The sequence below is a fragment of the Silurus meridionalis genome, chromosome 24 (genome assembly GCF_014805685.1).
Source record: "Silurus meridionalis isolate SWU-2019-XX chromosome 24, ASM1480568v1, whole genome shotgun sequence".
Lineage (NCBI taxonomy): Eukaryota > Metazoa > Chordata > Actinopteri > Siluriformes > Siluridae > Silurus > Silurus meridionalis.
This window is the reverse complement of record NC_060907.1, coordinates 698,785-720,196: the sequence shown is the minus strand read 5'-3', so window position 1 is coordinate 720,196 and position 21,412 is coordinate 698,785. Positions and strand designations below refer to the sequence as shown.

The following is a 21,412-nucleotide window of genomic DNA, read 5'->3' as shown; positions in this document are numbered from 1 at the left end:
CAACTTCTCCTACAGCTCCTCATATGCCTTTTCCTTGGCTTTCGCCACATCCCTCTTCACCTGCAGCTGCATCTCCTTGTACTCCTGCCTACTTTTCTCATCACTCTGTCAATCTCAGTTCTGTTTCTCCAACCTCTTTCTCCTTCTGCTCTCCTGCACTTCCTCATTCCACCACCACGTCTATTTGTCTTCCTTTCTATTTCCAGATGTTACATCAAGAACCTTTCTAACTGTCTCCCTCATCACTCCTGCAGTAGTTTCACAATCATCCAGCACCTCTTCACCACCACCGAGCTCCTGTCTGACCTCTTCCCTGAACCTCACACTACACTCTTCCTCCTTCAGTTTCCACCATCTTATTCTTCTTTCAGTCCTCACTCTCCTCCTCTTCTTCTTCACCTCCACCATCTTCCAGACCACCATCCGATGCTGTCTAGCTACACTGTCCCCCACCAACACCTTACCGTCTCCAATCTCCTTCAGGTTGCATCTCCTACATAGAACATAATCCACCTGTGTGCACCTTCCTCCACTCTTATACGTCACCCTATGATCCTCCTTCTTCTTAAAATACGTGTTCACCACTGCCATTTCCATCCTTTTAGCAAAATCTACCACCATCTGCCCTTCCACATTCCTCTCCTTAAAACCATACCTACCATCACCTCCTCATCACCTCTGTTCCTTCACCTACATGACCATTAAAGTCTGCCCCAATCACCAATCGTTCTTTCCTAGGTACACCATCTACCACTTCATCTAATTCACTCCAGAATCGTTCCTTCTCCTACATCTCACAGCCCACTTGTGGAGCATAAACACTGATGACATTTATCATCATCCCTTCAACTTCCAGCTTCACGTTCATCACCCTATCAGAAACTCTCTTCACCTCCACTACACTCTTACTGTACTCTTCCTTCAGAATCACCCCTACACCATTTCTCTTTCCATCCACACCATGATAGAACAGTTTAAACACCTCCAATGTTCCTGCTCTTACTCCTCTTCCACTTGGTCTCCTGAACACACAACATATCTACCTTTCTCCTCTCCATCATATCAGCTCCCTCTCTCCCTTTACCCGTCATAGTACCAACATTTAAAGTACCAACCTGAACCTCCAATCTCCTCTACTTCTCCTTTCTCTGCTGTCTCTGTAGACGTCTTCCTCCTCTCCTTCTCCTCCTTCAGCCAACAGTAGCACAATAATGGTTGTGCTACTGTTAATGGTAATGGTTGTGGTGGTTGTTGGTAACCCGGGCCTTGACCGATCTGCTATGAAATTCTGATTCCTGATCCGCATGGTTAATTTGGCACATGTTTTACGCTGGATGTCCTTCATAACACAAACCTCACCTGAGTCTCCTGACCTGTGTAACACTAATGACTGGATTATAACATTTTAACAAAGTAAAGAGTGTAAATACCTTCTGAATGTACTGTGTATATAAATGACTTATTTTCTTCTTGCTGCTTGTCTTTTTTCCCTTTTAAATCAGTTGTGTTGTGTTTTCAGGTACGGAACCTGGCCATATGGGGTCTTTAAGCGTTTGGGAGTTCCTGGTCCTAAACCGTTACCATTTTTGGGAACCATGTTACAGTACCGTAAGGTGAGTTTACACTGTAATTAAACATTATGGCAAAATAAAAACGTACATTAGAAGTATAATGTGATTGTGTAGATTATTTTAAACTACACAATATTTCTCTGTTTTTTAGGGAATCCATAATTTTGATATGGAGTGTTTTCAGAAGTACGGAAAGATCTGGGGGTGAGTGTGTTAGTGTGTGTTTAGCATCAAAGTGTTACGCAGCTATCAAAGAATTCTAACAAAATGTTCAGCAACATATTTAACAGGTTCAGGGAAATGGAAAGTTTTGTATAATATTATTATATATAGAATGCTATATTATGTGTGCTGTGCATAGCAGATAAATATATATGGTGTTGTCTGTTAAAATATAAATTTATCAGGCAGTTCTACTCTCACTAATGCTAACGGCTAATCAGGCTAACAGCTCTCAGGCTTCATATACAAAGTGGAATCAAAAGTTTGGAGACTAATGGTGTAGCTGGTGCTGTTCTGACCCACGTGATTTATTATGTCTGCAATTTCATCACGGAACAAAGAGCAAACATTAAATTCAACATGAGTCTGGGCAAATCTGCCACAGGGACGTTTGACGTACGTTTGACATACACTGGTGCTGCAACGAATCGTTCGAGGTGTTTTATATGGCACATGTGCTTCAAGAGCAGATGAACATCACCGGAAGACAACAAGAGATCAGGAACACTATCAACAAGTTCAACCTCCGATCATGTAAAAACTGTTTGGCAACTCTTGCATGGTGATCACCGGAGAACAATCCACATGATCTCACTTCTGCACCCATGCTACTCGCCAGATTTGGCTCCTGTGGACTTTGTCCTCTTCCTGAAAATGAAGATCCGGCTCTCTATTTTGAGACTGTTGCAGGATGAATCTCAGAAGATGCTCGACACGCTACGAAAAGAAGACATCCGGAACACGTTCCAGAAGAACGCAGGGGGCGCTGTATTACTGTGTAAGGGGACTGTTTTAAAGGTGATCGTGTGGAAACGTAGATAAATAAAGTATTTTCTTGTAAACAGAGGCGAATCTCCAAACTTTTTGATAAAACATCTGTTTTTAGTCTGTGGAATGTTGCAGTGACGTAAGAATGTTGATGTTTATGATGTTAAATACAGGATATATGATGCCAGAGAGGCGGTTTTATGTGTGCTGGACACCGACATCATCAAAACCGTCCTGATTAAAGAGTGTTACTCTCTCTTCACCAACCGCCGAGTGAGAGACCACACACACTACACACACCACACACTCTCACACTCTCACAAACACCATACACACTAAACACATTTACACACTCTCACACTATCACTTACACACTCTTACACTCTCACACTATCACTACACACTCTCACAAACACCACACACACTACACACTCTTATACTCACACTTTTAAACTTAATACTGACTGTGAGAGACCACACACACTCTTACACACTTACACTCTTTACAGACTGAGAGAGAGACAGGTATATGGAGAGACAGGTAAACAGAGAGATGGGTGTATTTAGAGACTGGTATACAGAGAGACAGGTGAAAGGAGAGACAGGTATATGTGGAGGCAGGTATATGGAGAGACAGGGATACAGAGAGATGGGTGTATTTAAAGACAGGTGTATGGAAAGACAGGTGTATGGAGAGACAGGTATACAGAGACAGGTGTATGGAGAGACAGGCATATGGAAAGATAGGTGTATGGAGAGACAGGTATACAGAGAGACAGGTGTATGGAGAGACAGGTGAATGTAGAAAACTTGTCTCTCCATACACCTGCCATGCCATACACCTGTCTCACCCTATACCGTTCTCTCTGTATATCTCTGTGTATAGGTTAATAAAGAGACAAGTGGAATGGAAAAATGGAAAAACAGCTGTAAAGACTAGAACACGTATATGGAATCCAATCCATCTGATCTAGAACTATTAGATCTGTGAGAGTGAGTCTAATGTAGAATTTCTTTATTTATTTCTCTCAGAATTTCGGTCTAAATGGTCCTCTGTACGACGCCGTGTCCATCGTGGAGGACGAGGACTGGAGGAGGATCAGGGGTGTTCTCTCTCCATCATTCACCAGCGGCAGACTGAAGGAGGTGTGTGTGTGTGTGTGTGTGTGTGTGTGTGTGTGTGTGTGTGTGTATAACAGTAGATGTTATTTCTTGTTTCTCAGATGTTTGGAATCATGAAGTCACATTCTCACACACTGGTTGAAAACCTGAAGAAGACGTCAGAGCGAGGAGAATCAGCAGATATTAAAGAGTAAACCATCCTACTGTGGTGTTACACGTAACTCACAACATTCGTGTGTGTGTGTGTGTGTGTGTTAATGTGATGATGTGTTTGTTGAGGTTTTTCGGAGCGTACAGTATGGATGTGGTGACGAGCACAGCCTTCAGTGTCGATATCGACTCCCTGAACAACCCTAAAGATCCATTCGTCTCCAACATCAAGAAAATGCTGAAGTTTGATTTTCTCAATCCTCTGTTTCTCGCTGTCGGTAATGAATTCATCAGATTTCTGTTGATAATTGCTGTGTATCTGCTTGTTGTTACTGTTGAGACTCCACACCATATGAGTTGTTCAGACCTCTGTTGTGTTTGTGATCAGCTCTGTTCCCCTTCATCGCTCCTCTGCTGGAGAAAATGAATTTCGCCTTTTTCCCGACTGCAGTGACGGATTTCTTTTACGCCTCACTGCAAAAGATCAAGTCTGAACGTGTGGCTCAGGATCATAAGGTACAAAACCAGAAACTCATTTACACTCCATCAGATATTATTGAGGTTTCATTGCATCTCTGATGTTCCTGCAGAAACGAGTGGACATCATGCAGCTGATGATCGATTCTCAGAAATCAGAGGATCTGAGCAAAGAGACCAATAAAGGTATTTCCTATAGTAAATAATCTCTCAAACATCAAACATGATTAGGGTTTTATACATTTATTAGAAATGATGCCGCCAAGCTACAATTCTAAATAAAGTAGGTCCTCGTGGTGTCTCTGCTTTCCCACGTTATAGTGAAGAGAAATGCATGTGCACCATGGTGAGAGCAAAGGCTGAGAAAAAGAAGTCAATTGTGTCCTTAAAGAGGATTTTTTTGGGCTAGTTTCGTATCATTTACATTTACATTTACATTTGTGGCATTTATCAGACGCCCTTATCCAGAGCGACGTACAAAAGTGCTTTGAGTCTCTAGTAATGAATAAATCTACACTGTACACAAGATCACACACTTAATATAAATATAACTCGAATTCTACAAACTTGGAAAGTGCTAATTTAAGTGGTTCAGGAAGATGAAGGTCTTCAGTCGTCGCTTGAAGATAATCAGGGACTCTGCTGTACGAACATCTAGGAAAAGTTCATTCCACCACCTTGGTGCCAGAACAGAGAAGAGCCTTGAAGTGTACTTACCTCTCATTCTGGTTGAGAGGTTCAGTTTTAGTTGGTAAACAATTATCCATGAAGATATGTCTGTCAAGCATGCCGATATCCGAGCGGAAGCTGTGGTATCTGATCTAGGGAAAGAAAAGATTAGTTGAGTGTCATCTGCATAGCATCGATAAGAAAACCCTTGTGAGGATATGACTTCACCAATGGAGTGGGTATAGAGGAAGAAAAGGAGGGGACCAAGTACCGAGCCTTGTGGGATACCAGTTGTGAGTCTGCACAGGGCAGATGTGGATCTCCTCCATGTTACCTGGCATGAGCGACCTTCCAGGTAGGAAGCAAACCATTCCCATGCTGTTCCGCAGATACCGAGGCTCTTGAGGGTTGACAAAAGTGTCTTGTGGTTGACTGTGTCAAATGCTGCTGAAAGGTCCAGGAAGATAAGTACAGATGACAGCTTGGCTGACCGAGCAGCATGCAGTTTCTCAGAAACAGCCAAAAGGGCCGTCTCTGTGGAATGTGCCGCTTTGAACCCAGACTGGTTCGGATCATGGAGGTTGTTCTGTGAGAGATAGACAGACAGTTGGTTAAAAACAGTGCGTTTCAGAGAACCCTAACCCTGTATTGTGTAGTCATGGTTGGGGAGGAAGTGAAGGTTTGGCAGATTTTCTTAATCTTCTCATCATAGAAGGAGGCAAAGTTATTAGCAGTCAGGCAGGATGGAGCAGGTGCAGCAGGGGGTTGAGTAGTGAAGAGAAGATATTGTGGAGCTTGCGAGGATTTTGTGCAGTGGCCTCAAGCTTTTTAGCAGAAGTCACCTCAAAAGAAAAGTTGGTCAGGAGTGTGCGGTAAGATGAGAGGTCTACATCGAGTTGTGATTTTTTCCACTTCTTTTTGCTGATCTGAGTTCTCGTCGATTGTTGCGCAAAACTTCTGACAGCCACGGTGTGGGACAATAAGTCTTCTTGGTTTTTGTAGTCAAAGGGCAAAAGAGGTCCATAGTTGAGGAAAAAGATGAGAGGAAGGAGTCCGTAGCAACGTCTAAGGGTAGAGAGGAAAAGGAGTCAGGGTCAGGAAGAGATGAAAGAGTACAGTAAGCTACAGAGGAGGGAGAGATGGAGTAAAGGTTAGGACGGATAAGAGAGACATGTAAATTATTTTTAGGTTGAATAGGAAGAGTGATTAAAAAGGAAACCAGGTGATGATCAGAGATTGGAAGTGGAGTGGCAGTCATGTCTGTAGCTGGAGTAGGGCGAGTGAAAACCAGGTCCAGGACATTTCCTCCCTTGTGTGTTGGAGGGCAGCTGTTAAATGTCAAGGAGAAGGTATTCAGAAAAGGCAAGAGGTAAGATGACTGAAGTTTGTCGGATGGGAGGTTGAAGTCACCAAGAACTGTCAGAGGGGTGCTGTCAGAGGGGAAAGTACTGAGGAGCATGTCCATCTCTTCTAGGAGGTTTCCTAGGGGACCAGAAGGGCGGTAGATGACAATGATGAAAAGGTTGATTGGAGAGGGAACTGAAACTGCATGGAATTCAAAAGAAGACAAAGGTCATCAAAGGTTAGATGAGACAAAGGGAGAAGTGTGAAACACCATCTCCATGATAAAAGTAGACCTGTACCACCACCTCTATCGGTTTCTCTTGGTGAGTGAGAGAAAGCATAGGCAGAAGACAGAGCAGCTGGTGTAGCAGTGTTCTGTGGGGATATCCAGGTCTCAGTAAGTGCCAGAAAGTCGAAGGTGTAGTGGGAAGCCAAGCCTGTGATAAAGTCAGCTTTCCTTACAGCAGACTGGCAATTCCCAGAGCCCACCTACCACCATTGTTTGAGATTGAGACAACAGGGGAGGGTAGATGAGGTTACTGGCAATGTGACATCTGTTCTGTGGATGGGAACGTCTGTGTCTGTAAGAGATGACTACAGAGATAGGTTTGAGGCACATGACTGATCTCCCAATTTGAGATCAATGTGTTTTAAAAAGAAAAAGTACAAATAAAAATTTCTAAATAACACTAAGCGTTACTGGCTTAAGGGGGCTATCTGCTACACACCGAAACCCCTGGTCACCAGTGGCAGCTGGGGTCAAGTCGAAAAGTCAAGAAGCTTTTAAATGTTTTAAAATTGACAATGAAAATGGTCCTAGTAAAGAAATGTAACAAAAACATCCTCATAATAAGTGTGTGTGTGTGTGTGTGTGTGTGTGTGTGTGTGTGAAGGTCTGAATGATCATGAGATCCTGTCCCAGTCTATGATGTTCATCTTTGCTGGTTATGAGACGAGCAGCAGCACTCTGTCGTTCCTCTTCTTCAATCTGGCCAGTAATCCAGAGACCATGAAGAAACTGCAGAAGGAAATTGATGAAACTTTCCCTAACCAGGTGAATGACTTAAATTATAAACTTATATACCGTATGCATAAAATGTGGTATAGAGGTGGACAATTGTCATATCCTGAGCTCAGACTGAGACTAAGACTGGTTTCCATGGAAACAGAGAAAGGGGTTTACATTGGGACTGAGTGAGACTAGAGATTGAGCGAATCTGTATTCGTAATTATTTGTTACTAACAACAACATCATATATTAATAAAAATTGTAAATTATACCATTTAGTTGTTCTAAGTTGTTTTTAGCAAGTAACCTTAGCAACAAGTAGTTGTCTGAGTTTTCAGGAAACTTCTTGTATGGTTAGAAACCCAAAAACTCATTTTCACGGGTCCTATACGTTTCCTGGCTGATCAACCTGAACCGAGGGATTCCGCAAAAGACAGAATCCCCACTGACCCACGTGACTCCAGGGACTGGGATCCTGTCACTGAGTGATTCTGAAGCATTTGTAAACAGATTCAGATTTCTCACCTGTATGTAGAACAAAGACAGAGACAGAAGTTGGCTTATATATCTTTTGTCTTTTGGTTTTCAGGCTGTGGTTGATTATGACACAGTGATGAACATGGATTATCTGGATGCTGCTCTGAACGAGTCCCTCAGGTTGTACCCGGTTGCTCTTCGTCTTGAAAGAATCTGCAAGAAAACCGTTGAGATAAACGGTCTTACCATCCCAAAGGGCACCGTCGTTATGGTCCCCATTTATGCCCTACATAGGGACCCTGAATTTTGGACTGATCCAGAGACCTACAACCCTGAAAGGTAGGAAGCAGCTTTTAAAAAAAAAATTACGGGAAAGAAATGTATTTAAATTCATTTCTTAAACAAGAATCATTCAGTCCACCATTTAAAAAATTGCTTTCAGCCATATTTGATCTCCTCATTGAAAAAAATGGTCATCTCTGGGTGGAGGTTGTAGCTCAGTGGTTCAGGCATTGGACTCTGGATCAGAAGGTCACAAGTTCAAATCCAGCACCACCAAGCTGCCACTGCTGGATCTCTGAGCAAAGCCCTTAACCCTCAACTGCTCAGTTGTAGGTCGCTCTGGTTTGGGCAGCTGCTAAATGCCATAATTATCTGGAAGGCAACTTATGGTGAGGTCCTGCAGATAGTTTTGTGGTCATGAAACAATGATTGTTAGAGTGAAAGGTTAGACAATTGAGGAACTTGCGATATAATTGCAATTTGGGGGAAATTAGTAGTTTAAATACCACTTCTGCCCTGTGTGTGCGGAGTTTGCATGGTCTCCATATGCTTTGGGTGTCTACACTGGGTACTCTGGATTCATTGAGGCTGATTAGCATTTCACGATTGTAGTGTGTGAATGGTTTGGGGTTTGATGGATTGGGACCCCACTCAAGTTGTCCCTCTAAGTTCCCTGGAATTCGGGTTCACCCGAGGCTCCAGGCTTATCTTAGACTCTAGGTAGGATAAGAGGTATAGAATATGGATGACAGAACCTGACATCTTAACCATTTCAATCAGCTTTTATGATTGTGCTGTTTTGATTGATGATAGTTTCTTTATAATCCTAATGGCCTCCCAGAGTATCAAGATGTAATGTGCTCAAGTTGTTGAGCAAAGTCTAAATACAAGTCAAAATATGAGTCAAAACTGTTTAGTTATTGGTCGTAAATGTTCTAAGCAAAGGGAGAAAACCATGGTCAGAAGTGACCCAGATAAATAATACCAGGATTATCTGCAAAGGATGTAAATAGACCAGTTTCCCATGTAAATATAATCCTGTCTAATTAGGGTTTTGCAAATATTTTATTAATGGTGTGTATTGACCCTCCGTGTTGTTTCAGGTTCACTCAGGAGAATAAGGAGAACATTGAGCAGTATGCCTACATGCCGTTTGGTTTAGGACCCAGAAACTGCATCGGGATGAGGTTTGCCCTCATAATCATGAAGTTAGCTGCTGTTGAGATTTTGCGGAGATTTGACATTAGTCTTTCCGAGGAAACGAAGGTCAGCATCTTCTATTATTAACCATGTAAACCTTGTACAGATGGTACTAACACTGATAACATCTTTGCTAACGTTTACCCAAAATTGAATAATGGACTTTACATAGTTTACTTTTTATGATTTGTAGGTATCATTCTCAATTTTTCATTTTCTAATCAGGTTCCTCTAAAGCTGAACAACAGCGGCCTTCTGGCTCCTGAAGATCCCATCAAACTGAAATTCACACCTCGGAAAATATCAAATTCCTGCAACAGCAACCACGTTAACGCATAGACTTTCAAATCTTCTACTTCCTTTACTGTGTTTTTGATTTTGGAATGTTTAGGAAAATAGAATGTGTATTAGGTGTGTGACGAAGTGGAAGATTCTCAGGAGGAGTCCCCAATAAAGAGGACTTGGTGCTGATCCACGGCTTTTTCTCATTTATACATTTTACTGAAGGGATTAAAGAATCCTGTAGATTTACTAGTAGAAGTAACGATACACACTACAGATCAGAATCCTACTAATCATTTCTACTCAATTCTAATATAATAAAATAAAAATAATCAGAAACATCTTTTGAAAATGTTCTGCAGAATTTAGAGGGAAAGACTGATTCTGTAGAGTATCTGGGACTGATCTTTAGATTGATGTTTATTTTTTCACTCTGTTAGTGTCTTCACAGGCCTGGAATCATATCTACATTTAGTTTGTTGTTAAAGTGAAATGAACTTCATTAATGTTCTGGTTGTGTGTGTTGTGTAATATAAAAGTGGTATATATTGTGTATGTTCTATATAATATAAACAGCTGAATTCAAGTTCTGATATAAAGATGAGTTTTATAAAGATAAAACTGAGTATAGAAGAGAGAAACAATGAGTAATGTGTCTCCTCACAACACCAGTGTCCAGGTTTGATCCTGAACTTAAGCTACATGTTCTGCTTGTGTGCATGTACGTTTTCTCTGGTTTCCATGCAAAGAACCTCTCCAGAACACCACACTCCTCGATACATCACCAATTACGTGTTTATATTTGTCAAAAATCTATTCTACTGTTTTGAGCAAGTTGGCTCTTCACTATCAATACTTTTATCTTCAATTTTATGTGTGGAACTCCGTCCCATCCAGAGTGTGTCCCTGCCTCACATTATGCTTTCTTCTAGACTATGGACTCACCACCACCATGATCATGATGAAATGTTTTGTTAGTTTTTATGGCCATTATCTTCACACATTCACCCACAATGATAAAGTAAAAACACCCTTAAACTCTTCATATTCAGAACCTTGGATAAGGTTTTCCATCCTGAGCTCAGATGAATCCTGTGAAAGCACCGCGACTGTGCAGGAGTCTACACTAAAGTCATTGTTCACTTAAAGAAGAACCATCAGGACTTTTTCTAAAACTGGGCACCGGGTCAAGTTGTCTGTTTCCAGTACAAGGAGAACATTTTGCTCAAATTTCCTCAGAACTCAAAAGAAAAACAACAAAACAGCAACCTTAAAGTTTAGATGAAAATTCTGTTCAGTTCAGTGTTTATCAAGGAGGCCACATTTCAAAGTTCTAGCAACATTTATACATTTTCTTTACATGGTGTGTGTGCTTTTCAAATCAGTCAGAGGACACGGATTGGGTTGCCAACACACACACACACACACACACACACACACACACACACTGCACTTCCTCTATTCTTGTTGGCATTGGCAGGGTTTCATGTCACTTCAATGAACACTGTAAGATTCCTCAGTGGGTGAACCGGTTGTGTATAACATTCCTCTCTGTGTGCGGAGGTGTGTGTGTGTGTGTGTGTGTGTGTGTGTGTGTGTGTGTGTGTGTGTAGTGGGAGGTTCTGTTCCAGCTCTCCCTCCCTCTCTCTTGTTTTCTGTCTCTCACGAACACTACATGAACCTCAGACTGCAGCGTCTCTGGATGTCTGGACACTAAACTCCTACTGATACTAACAGTAATAAGAGTCAGTAGGAGGAACAGTTCTGCTGCTCCTCATCATGGCGTGTTGGTGGAGCTTCTCAGCTGAGACCTGGGCTCTGATCCTGATCCTCATCAGCCTCATCCTGCTGTAAGTGACGTTCATGTTACACATTATCTCGATGTTACTGTGACAGAAAAGAAGGAAGTGTGAATAAGTTCTGTATGGACTGCATGAGGATGACAGAATGTGGATCTGATCTTCTGACTGTACTTGCTTCCTGGTCTGATGTTACTGATATTGAAAGGTGATCCTGTGTACTAATTGCCAGAACAAAGCCTGGTTTTGACTCCGTTTCCAGAGTCTGTTTTCAAATTTAATTCAGAATTCATTGATTAGAATGCTGAACTCCATCTGGCTCAGACTTTCTACCTTCAGGTACAGAGTGAGGTGATGAACTTCCCTTGAGAAATCATCTCAACAACACCCGTAACTAAACACTCCCACATGTGGATGTCCTTCCTGCCTCCATCTCACTGTGTGTGTGTGTGTGTGTGTGTGTGTGTGTGTGTGTGTGTGTGTAGAATGATGATGATGATGATGATGATGAAGATTAAGCCTGTAATGTGCTGGTTGCAGGTACGGGTACTGGCCTTATGGGCTCTTTAAGCGTTTGGGAGTTCCTGGTCCTAAACCGGTACCGTTTTTAGGAACCATGTTACAGTACCGTAAGGTGAGTTTATATGATATTATAAAGATTGAACTCTGATAAAGTGATGATGTGAACTACACAATATTTCTCTCTGTTTTTTAGGGAATCCATCATTTTGATATGGAGTGTTTTCAGAAGTACGGAAAGATCTGGGGGTGAGTGTGTTAGTGTGTGTGTGTGTGTGTGTGTGTGTGTGTGTGTTCACTAGTGATGTGGATGTTTGTGTGGAACTGATGACACTCATGTTGCAGTGATGTGACGTGAGAATGTTGATGTTTCTGATGGTAATTACAGGATCTATGAGGCGAGGAGGCCGATCCTCTGTGTGCTGGACACCGACATCATCAAAACCGTCCTGATTAAAGAGTGTTACTCTCTCTTTACCAACCGCCGAGTGAGAGACCACACACACACACTACACACACTACACACACACTACACACACACTACACACACTTATACACTCACACACACTACACACACACACTCTCTCTTTACCAACCGCAGAGTGAGAGACCACACACTACACACACACACACACACACTACACACACTACACACACTACACACACTACACACACACTACACACACACTACACACACACACTCTCTTCACCAACCACGAGTGAGAGACCACACACACTACACACACACACTACACACTACACACACACACTCTCTTCACCAACCGCCGAGTGAGAGACCACACACAGTACACACACTACACACTCACACACACACACACACACACACACTACACACACTACACACACACTCTCTTCACCAACCCCGAGTGAGAGACCACACACACTACACACACCACACTACACACACACTACACACACTACACACACACTCTCTATTCACCAACCGCCGAGTGAGAGACCACACACTACACACACACTACAAACACACTACACACACACTACACACACTCTCTTTTCACCAACCGCCGGTGAGACCACACACTACACACACACACTCTCTTCACCAACCACGAGTGAGAGACCACACACACACACTACACACACACACACACACACTCTTCACCAACCGCGAGTGAGAGACCACACACACTCACACACACACTCTCTTCACCAACCGAGTGAGACCACACACACTACACACACAACACACTCACACACACACACACTACACACTACACACACACACACTACACACACTCTCACCAACTGCCGAGTGAGAGACACACACTACACACTACACACTCACACACACTACACACACTACACACACTCTCTTCACCAACCGTGAGAGACCACACACACTACACACACATTACACACACTCTCTTCACCAACCGCAGAGTGAGAGACCACACACACTACACACACTCACACACACTACACACACTCTCTTCACCAACCACGAGTGAGAGACCACACACACACACACTACACTCACACACTACACACACTCTCTTCACCAACCGAGTGAGAGACACACACACACACTACACACACTACACACACTACACACTCTCACACACTACACACACTACACACACTTTCTTCACCAACCGCGGTGAGACCACACACACACACACACTACTCACACTCACTACACACACACTACACACACTCTCTCTTCACCAACCGCTGAGTGAGAGACCACACACACAACACACACTCTCTCACACTACACACTCTCTTCACCAACCGCCGAGTGAGAGACCACACACTACACACACACTACACACACTACACACAGTCTCTCTTCACCAACCGAGTGAGAGACCACACACTACACACACACTACACACACTACACACACTCAGAATCACACACACACTACACACACTCTTTTCACCAACTGCCGAGTGAGAGACCACACACACTACACACACACTACATTTACATTTGTGGCATTTAGCAGACGCTCTTATCCAGAGTGACGTACAAAAGTGTTTGAGTCTCTAGTAATGAATAAATCTACACTGTACACAAGATTACAAACCTAACATAAATATAACTCGAATTCTACAAACTTGGAAAGTGCTAATTTAGGTATTTCAGGAAGAGGTAGGTCTTCAGTCGTCGTTTGAAGATAATCAGGGACTCTGCTGTACGGACATCTAGGGGAAGCTCTCTCTTCACCAACCGCTGAGTGAGGGACTACCCACACTACACACACTACACACACTACACACTCACACTCTTACACACACTACACACACACCACACACACTCACACTCTCTCTTCACCAACCGCAGAGTGAGAGACTACCCACACTACACACACACATACTACACACACACACTACACACAGTCTCTTCACCAACCGCTGAGTGAGCGACCACACACTCTACACACACTCACACACTCACACACTACACACACACACTACACACACTACACACACTCTCTTCACCAACCGCCGAGTGAGAGACCACACACACACACACACCACACACTCTCAGAATCACACACACTACACACACTCTCTTCACCAACCGCAGAGTGAGACCACACACACCACACACACTACACACACACTACACACACTACACCGCCGAGTGAGAGACCACACACACACACACACTACACACTCACACACCACACACACACACACTCTCTTCACCAACCGCAGAGTGAGAGACTACCCACACTACACACACTACATACTCACACACACACTACACACAGTCTCTCTTCACCAACCGCTGAGTGAGCGACCACACACACACACACACTCACACACTCTCACACTACACACACTACACACTCTCTCTTCACCAACCGAGTGAGAGACCACACACACTACACACACACACACTCAGAATCACACACACTACACACACTCTCTTCACCAACCGCAGAGTGAGAGACCACACACACTTCACACACTACACCGCCGAGTGAGACCACACACTACACACACACACACACACACACACACACACTCTCTCCTCACCAACCGCCGAGTGAGAGACCACACACACACTACACACACTCACACACACTACACACACACTACACACTCTTCACCAACCGCAGAGTAAGAGACCACACACACTACACACACTACACACTCACACACACCACACACACTCTCTTCACCAACCGAGTGAGAGACCACACACACTACACACACTCACACACTCACACACCACACACTACACACACTCTCTTCACCAACCGAGTGAGAGACCACACACACACACACACTACACACACTCACACACACACACTCTCTTTACCAACCGCCAAGTGAGAGACCACACACACTACACACACACTACACACTCACACACCACACACACTACACACACTCTCTTCACCAACACGAGTGAGAGACCACACACACACACACACACACACACATTACACACATTACACACATTACACACACACACTACACACTACACACACACTACACACACACACACTACACACACTACACACACTCTTCACCAACCGCTGAGTGAGAGACCACACACACTACACACACACTCACACACACACACACTCACACACAATATACACACACACACACTCTTCACCAACTGCCGAGTGAGACCACACACACTACACACACTACACACACACACACACACACACTACACACCACACACACACACACACACACTCTCTTCACCAACTGCCGAGTGAGAGACCACACACACACACACACACACTCACACACACTACACACACACACACACACACTACACACACACACACACTCACACTCTCACACACACACACTCTCTTCACCAAACGCCAAGTGAGAGACCACACACTACACACACACTCTCTTCACCAACCGAGTGAGAGACCACACACACTACACACACACTACACACCACACACCACACACACTACACACACACTACACACTCTCTCTTCACCAACCAGTGAGAGACCACACACTACACACACTACACACACTCACAAACACTCACACACACTAAACACACTCACACACTACACTACACACACTACACACTCACACACACTACACACCACACACACACTACACACACTACACACACACTACACACACACACACTTTCTTCACCAACCGCCGAGTGAGACCACACACACACACACACACACACTACACACACACTACACACACACACACACTCTCTTCACCAACTGCCGAGTGATAGACCACACACTACACACACACACCACACTCACACACACTCACACACACACTACACACACTTTCTGTTCACCAACCGCCGAGTAAGAGACCACACACACACACTCACACACTCACACACACACTACACACACTCTCTCTTCACCAACCGCCAAGTGAGAGACCACACACACACACACACACTCACACACACCACACACACACTACACACTCTCTTCACCAACCGCCGAGTGAGAGACCACACACACTACACACACTTGCACACTCACACACACACTACACACACACACACACACACACACACTCTTTCTTCACCAACGGCCGAGTGAGAGACCACACACACTACACACACTACACACACCACACACTCACACACACTCACACACTCTCACACACACACACACACTTACACTCTTACACACACTACACACACTTATACACTCTCACACACACTACACACACTCTCTTCACCAACCGAGTGAGAGACCACACACACACACACACTACACACACTCTCACAAACACCACACACACTACACACACACTATACACTCACACACACACACTCTCACACTACAAACACTACACACACTTATACACTCTCACACTACACACACTTATACACTCTCACACACACACACTACACACACTTACACTTTCACACTATCACACACTCACACACAATATACACACACACACACCACACACTCTCACTACACTCTCACACACACACACACACACACTCTCACTACACTACACACACTTATACACTTACACACTCTACACACACCACACACACCACACACACTTATACACCTCACACACACACACACACTCTCACACACACACTTAGACTCTCACACTATTACACACACTCACACTCACACACACCACACACACCACACACACTCACACTACACACACACTCACACTCTCACAAACACCACACACACTACACACACACTACACACACTCTCACACTCACACACGCTACACACACTCACACACTACACACATTTACAAACACCACACACACACACACACACACATTACACACACTTATTCACTCACACACATTACACACATGCTCACTACACACACTTACACTCTCACACACACTACACACACTCACACACACTCACACACTCACACACACCACACACACTACACACACTCTCACAAACACCACACACACTTACACTTTCACACTCTTACACCACACACACTACACACTCTCACACTCTTATACTCTCACACTACACACACTTATACACTCTTACACTACACACACTTATACACACTCACACTCTAACACACAATATTATTTTAAATCATTAATAAATTACAGCGTGATACGGTTTAAAGAATCTTGGCTAAATGTTGTATCCATGAGCAAAAATACCTCAAATGATTTGAAATGCTAATAATATTATACACAACTCAGATCTTGTGACTTCCTGTAAGTATTTTTTACATTTATGTCAGAAATTCCCTCTGAGTGGTCCTCTGTACGACGCAGTGACCACCGCCAAAGACAAGGACTGGAGGAGGATCAGGAGTGTTCTCTCTCCATCGTTCACCAGTGGCAGGCTGAAGGAGGTGTGTGTGTGTGTTTATGTGTGTGTGCGTGTTTGTGTGAGAGAGAGACTTTGACCTTCTCTTCATAATGAAAGTAAGGGTAGATGTTATTTTCTGTTTCTCAGATGTTTGGAATCATGAAGTCACATTCTCACTCACTGGTTGAAAATCTGAAGAAGACGTCAGAGCGAGGAGAATCAGCAGATATTAAAGAGTAAACCATTCTTTTCTGGTGTGTGTGTGTGTGTGTGTGTGTGTGTGTGTGTGTGTGTGTAAAATATTACACCATAAAATGTTTTTAAAGATTTACAGCATTTATCAGAGGCCATGATACAGTGTTTGCTGACGACACTGTTCTGGTGAGTCTGATCTCTGGCAACAACACGAAGGCCTAGAGGGAGCAGATCAAACACTTGGGAAACTGTCACCAGGAGTACAACCTCCTCCTAAACATCAGCAAGATAAAAAGGGCTGGTTGTGAACTTCAGCATGAAGCAGGAAAGAAGATCAATGGGACCACAGTGGAGAGAGTAGAGAGTTTTTATTCACCTGTAAATATCATTACCACCTCAGATGCTTAGGGACTTTAAATAGCCCTTAAAGGTGCTCATTGTACAGATTATTGTAATTGTTACTATTAACTCCTTCTGTTTAGTTTATCTGGACCCCCAGCCATGTTTCAACATCTTAAGGACTAAACAGACTAGAACATGGTCAGGTGTTTCACCAAATTGCCAAGACAATTGCACAGTGATTGTGGCAAAACCAACAAGATGGTGAGCAGATTATTTGAGCTGGATGGCTGTTATTGCACAACCAAAATTCCAAAAGTTGGGACAATGTGCAAAATGTAAATAGAAACAAAATGCTATGATTTGCAAATCTTATAAATCCATATTCACAATAATAAAAAAATAACATAGGAAACGTTTACACGTAAGAAATATACCAATTGTAAGGAAATAAATTCATTTGAATTCAATTGCTCCAACATGTTTAAAAAATGTTGGGAATATGTTTACTAGATGTCGACCAATTTAACAATTTTAATGATACAGTGGCACTGATACTTGATTTCTGGAACTATCAGCTATTGGCTTAAATCCATATGGATAGTTTTTCCGGGTTGTGCCTGTGCTGGAGTGGCTGAGAAGATCTGCTATCATTATACATGAAGACATGTATATTCACACTGTATTTGTCTGAGAACCATTCAGTAGTCCAGATTCTGTGGTCATGTGCATTTCCAATTTTGCAAATTTGACAGGCTGATGGTGGTTTTGGTCATTTCAGGTTTTTCGGACCATACAGTATGGACGTGGTGACCAGCACAGCATTTAGTGTTGATATCGACTCTCTAAACAACCCCAATGATCCATTTGTATCCAACATCAAGAAACTGCTGAATTTCAACATGTTCAACCCTCTGCTACTTATCATTGGTAACTTTTAAATTTAGAATAATTTGAGTTTTAATGAGTAAAAATATGTTTGAACACCTTTTTTAATTTAAAGTGTATAACAACAATATCGCTTTAATCATTTTAATAAATATAAACATTTTTAACACAAAGACCCTCAATTTCACAGGCTAATTAGAAACCTTATTGGTTTATTTCACAGCCAGGTGTGCCCGGTTTCCTCCTTATTTTCATGTCACATTATGTAAATAAAAGGCCTGGAACTGATGAGTATTTAATGTGCATTTAGTAGCTGTTTATGGCTTTTAAAGCAGCAGATTATGGTTAAGAGTAAAGTAAAGGATCATCATTAGGCTGAAAAACAAAACAGGCCTCTCATAGAAAGAGCAGAAACTTTAGAAGGTCTACAGACAGAAGGGATGTAATAAAGAACTCATCAACACCAGAAATACTACAGAAAACAACAAAAGTGGATGATTCTAGAATTCTTTCCTTTGTGAAGAAAAATCTCTTCACAAAATCAAGGACAATCAAGAGACATCTTCATAAAAGTAAATACAGAAGTTTTACCGCACAATTCAAACAACCGGTCAAGAACAAAAAGTCCAGATTAGACTGTTAAAAACTATGAAATATTTGCAGCACATTAGGTCTTGAATGGCAGTCAGTCAAACTGTGTGTGTGTGTGTGTGTGTGTGTGTGTGTGTGTGTGTGTGTGTGTGTATTGTAGTAAAATGAAGTCTGTAGTTAATATTATTTTAGAACACAATAGAAGAGGTTCACACTGTGTAACTGTCCACATTCATGTTCTGTATTTTAAACAGTGCTGTTTCCCTTCTTCATACCTCTGCTGGAGAAAATGTCTGTTTCCTTTTTCCCGACTGCAGTGACGGATTTCTTTTTTGCTTCATTGAGAAAAATCAAGTCTGAACGGGTGGCTGAGGATCATAAGGTTCAGCTTCTCTGGTTTACACATAAAGACGTCTAAAACTCCTTCACACTTAAGATTTTATATGATGTTTTATAAATTCTGTAAATCTGCTTTGAGTCCATGTCTGTTGTGAAAATCGCTATAGAAATAAAATTGACTTGTTTTATTGTCTCCGACTTCCTGCAGAGACGAGTGGACTTCCTGCAGCTGATGATCGATTCTCAGAAAGACAACAATATAAACAGCAAAGAAACAATTAAAGGTATTTCCATCAGTAGAACATCTCACACACACACACACAGATCAGTCTGTCGAGTTTTCCACTAAACTAAACAACAAATCGTGCGTGTGTGTGTGTGTGTGTGAAGGTCTGAATGATCATGAGATCCTGTCCCAGTCCTTGGTGTTCATCTTTGCTGGTTATGACACAAGCAGAAAGACGCTATTGTTCCTCTTCTACAATCTGGCCAGTAATCCAGAGACCATGAAGAAACTGCAGGAGGAAATCGATGAAACTTTCCCTAACCAGGTGAATGAATCAACTTAAAAATCTGTTATAAATGTTTTTTCAGTGTTATATTATTCTACATAAAGATTAATTAGCAAGCTAATGAGAAGCTGAGACCAAAATATGAGGAGCATCTGATCTCCTGTTCCTCCTGCACTGATCTACAGCTGATTCTTGACCCCAAACAACATTGAAATTCAAAACCACACAAGTGCAGTAAGAAACTCACCTGATCTGTGTTCGTTCTCTAAAGTTCACACTGGCAGCTGACAGAGTACACTGGCATATTAAACATACTAATGCAATCTTCAGAATCTTCTGCGGAATTTGAGATCTGTGAGAGGGGTCTAAAAAGAGTTTATGATGGGGGTCTATGTAGAGTCTATGATAGAAATCTAGGACAAGGGTTCTACATGGAGTTCTAAATGAGATCTACATGGAGTCTACGACAGGGTTCTACATGGAGTTTATGACAGGGTTCTACATGGAGTTTATGACAGGGTTCTACATGGAGTTTATGACAGGGTTCTGCATGGAGTTTATGACAGGGTTCTACATGGAGTTTATGACAGGGTTCTACATGGAGTTTATGACAGGGTTCTACATGGAGTTTATGACAGGGTTCCGCATGGAGTTTATGACAGGGTTCTACATGGAGTTCTGAGTGAGATCTACATGGAGTTTATGACAGGGTTCTGCATGGAGTTTATGACAGGGTTCTACATGGAGTTTATGACAGGGTTCTACATGGAGTTCTGAGTGAGATCTACATGGAGTTTATGACAGGGTTCTGCATGGAGTTTATGACAGGGTTCTGCATGGAGTTTATGACAGGGTTCTACATGGAGTTTATGACA

General features: G+C 42.7%; 1 protein-coding gene across 7 annotated transcripts in view; it reads left to right on the top strand.

Moving 5' to 3' along the window:
* Nucleotides 1–21,412, top strand: part of LOC124377941 (cytochrome P450 3A30-like) — a 44,281-nt gene that overhangs the window by 2,452 nt on the left and 20,417 nt on the right. The window contains exons 2-13 of one of the 7 annotated variants that reach the window (XM_046837340.1): nucleotides 1,520–1,613; nucleotides 1,723–1,775; nucleotides 2,735–2,834; nucleotides 3,594–3,707; nucleotides 3,785–3,873; nucleotides 3,963–4,111; nucleotides 4,222–4,349; nucleotides 4,424–4,496; nucleotides 7,217–7,377; nucleotides 7,922–8,148; nucleotides 9,195–9,357; nucleotides 9,517–10,177. In XM_046837340.1, coding sequence (XP_046693296.1) covers nucleotides 1,520–1,613; nucleotides 1,723–1,775; nucleotides 2,735–2,834; nucleotides 3,594–3,707; nucleotides 3,785–3,873; nucleotides 3,963–4,111; nucleotides 4,222–4,349; nucleotides 4,424–4,496; nucleotides 7,217–7,377; nucleotides 7,922–8,148; nucleotides 9,195–9,357; nucleotides 9,517–9,630 — 1,465 coding nt within the window. In that variant the 3' untranslated portion in view covers nucleotides 9,631–10,177. Of the gene's footprint in view, nucleotides 1–1,519; nucleotides 1,614–1,722; nucleotides 1,776–2,734; nucleotides 2,835–3,593; nucleotides 3,708–3,784; nucleotides 3,874–3,962; nucleotides 4,112–4,221; nucleotides 4,350–4,423; nucleotides 4,497–7,216; nucleotides 7,378–7,921; nucleotides 8,149–9,194; nucleotides 9,358–9,516; nucleotides 10,178–11,268; nucleotides 11,424–11,912; nucleotides 12,007–12,087; nucleotides 12,141–12,279; nucleotides 12,380–17,602; nucleotides 17,717–17,799; nucleotides 17,910–18,988; nucleotides 19,138–19,940; nucleotides 20,069–20,233; nucleotides 20,310–20,415; nucleotides 20,577–21,412 lie in introns of those variants that run through there. The other 6 variants (XM_046837342.1, XM_046837344.1, XM_046837338.1 and 3 more) reach the window with 6 other exon arrangements.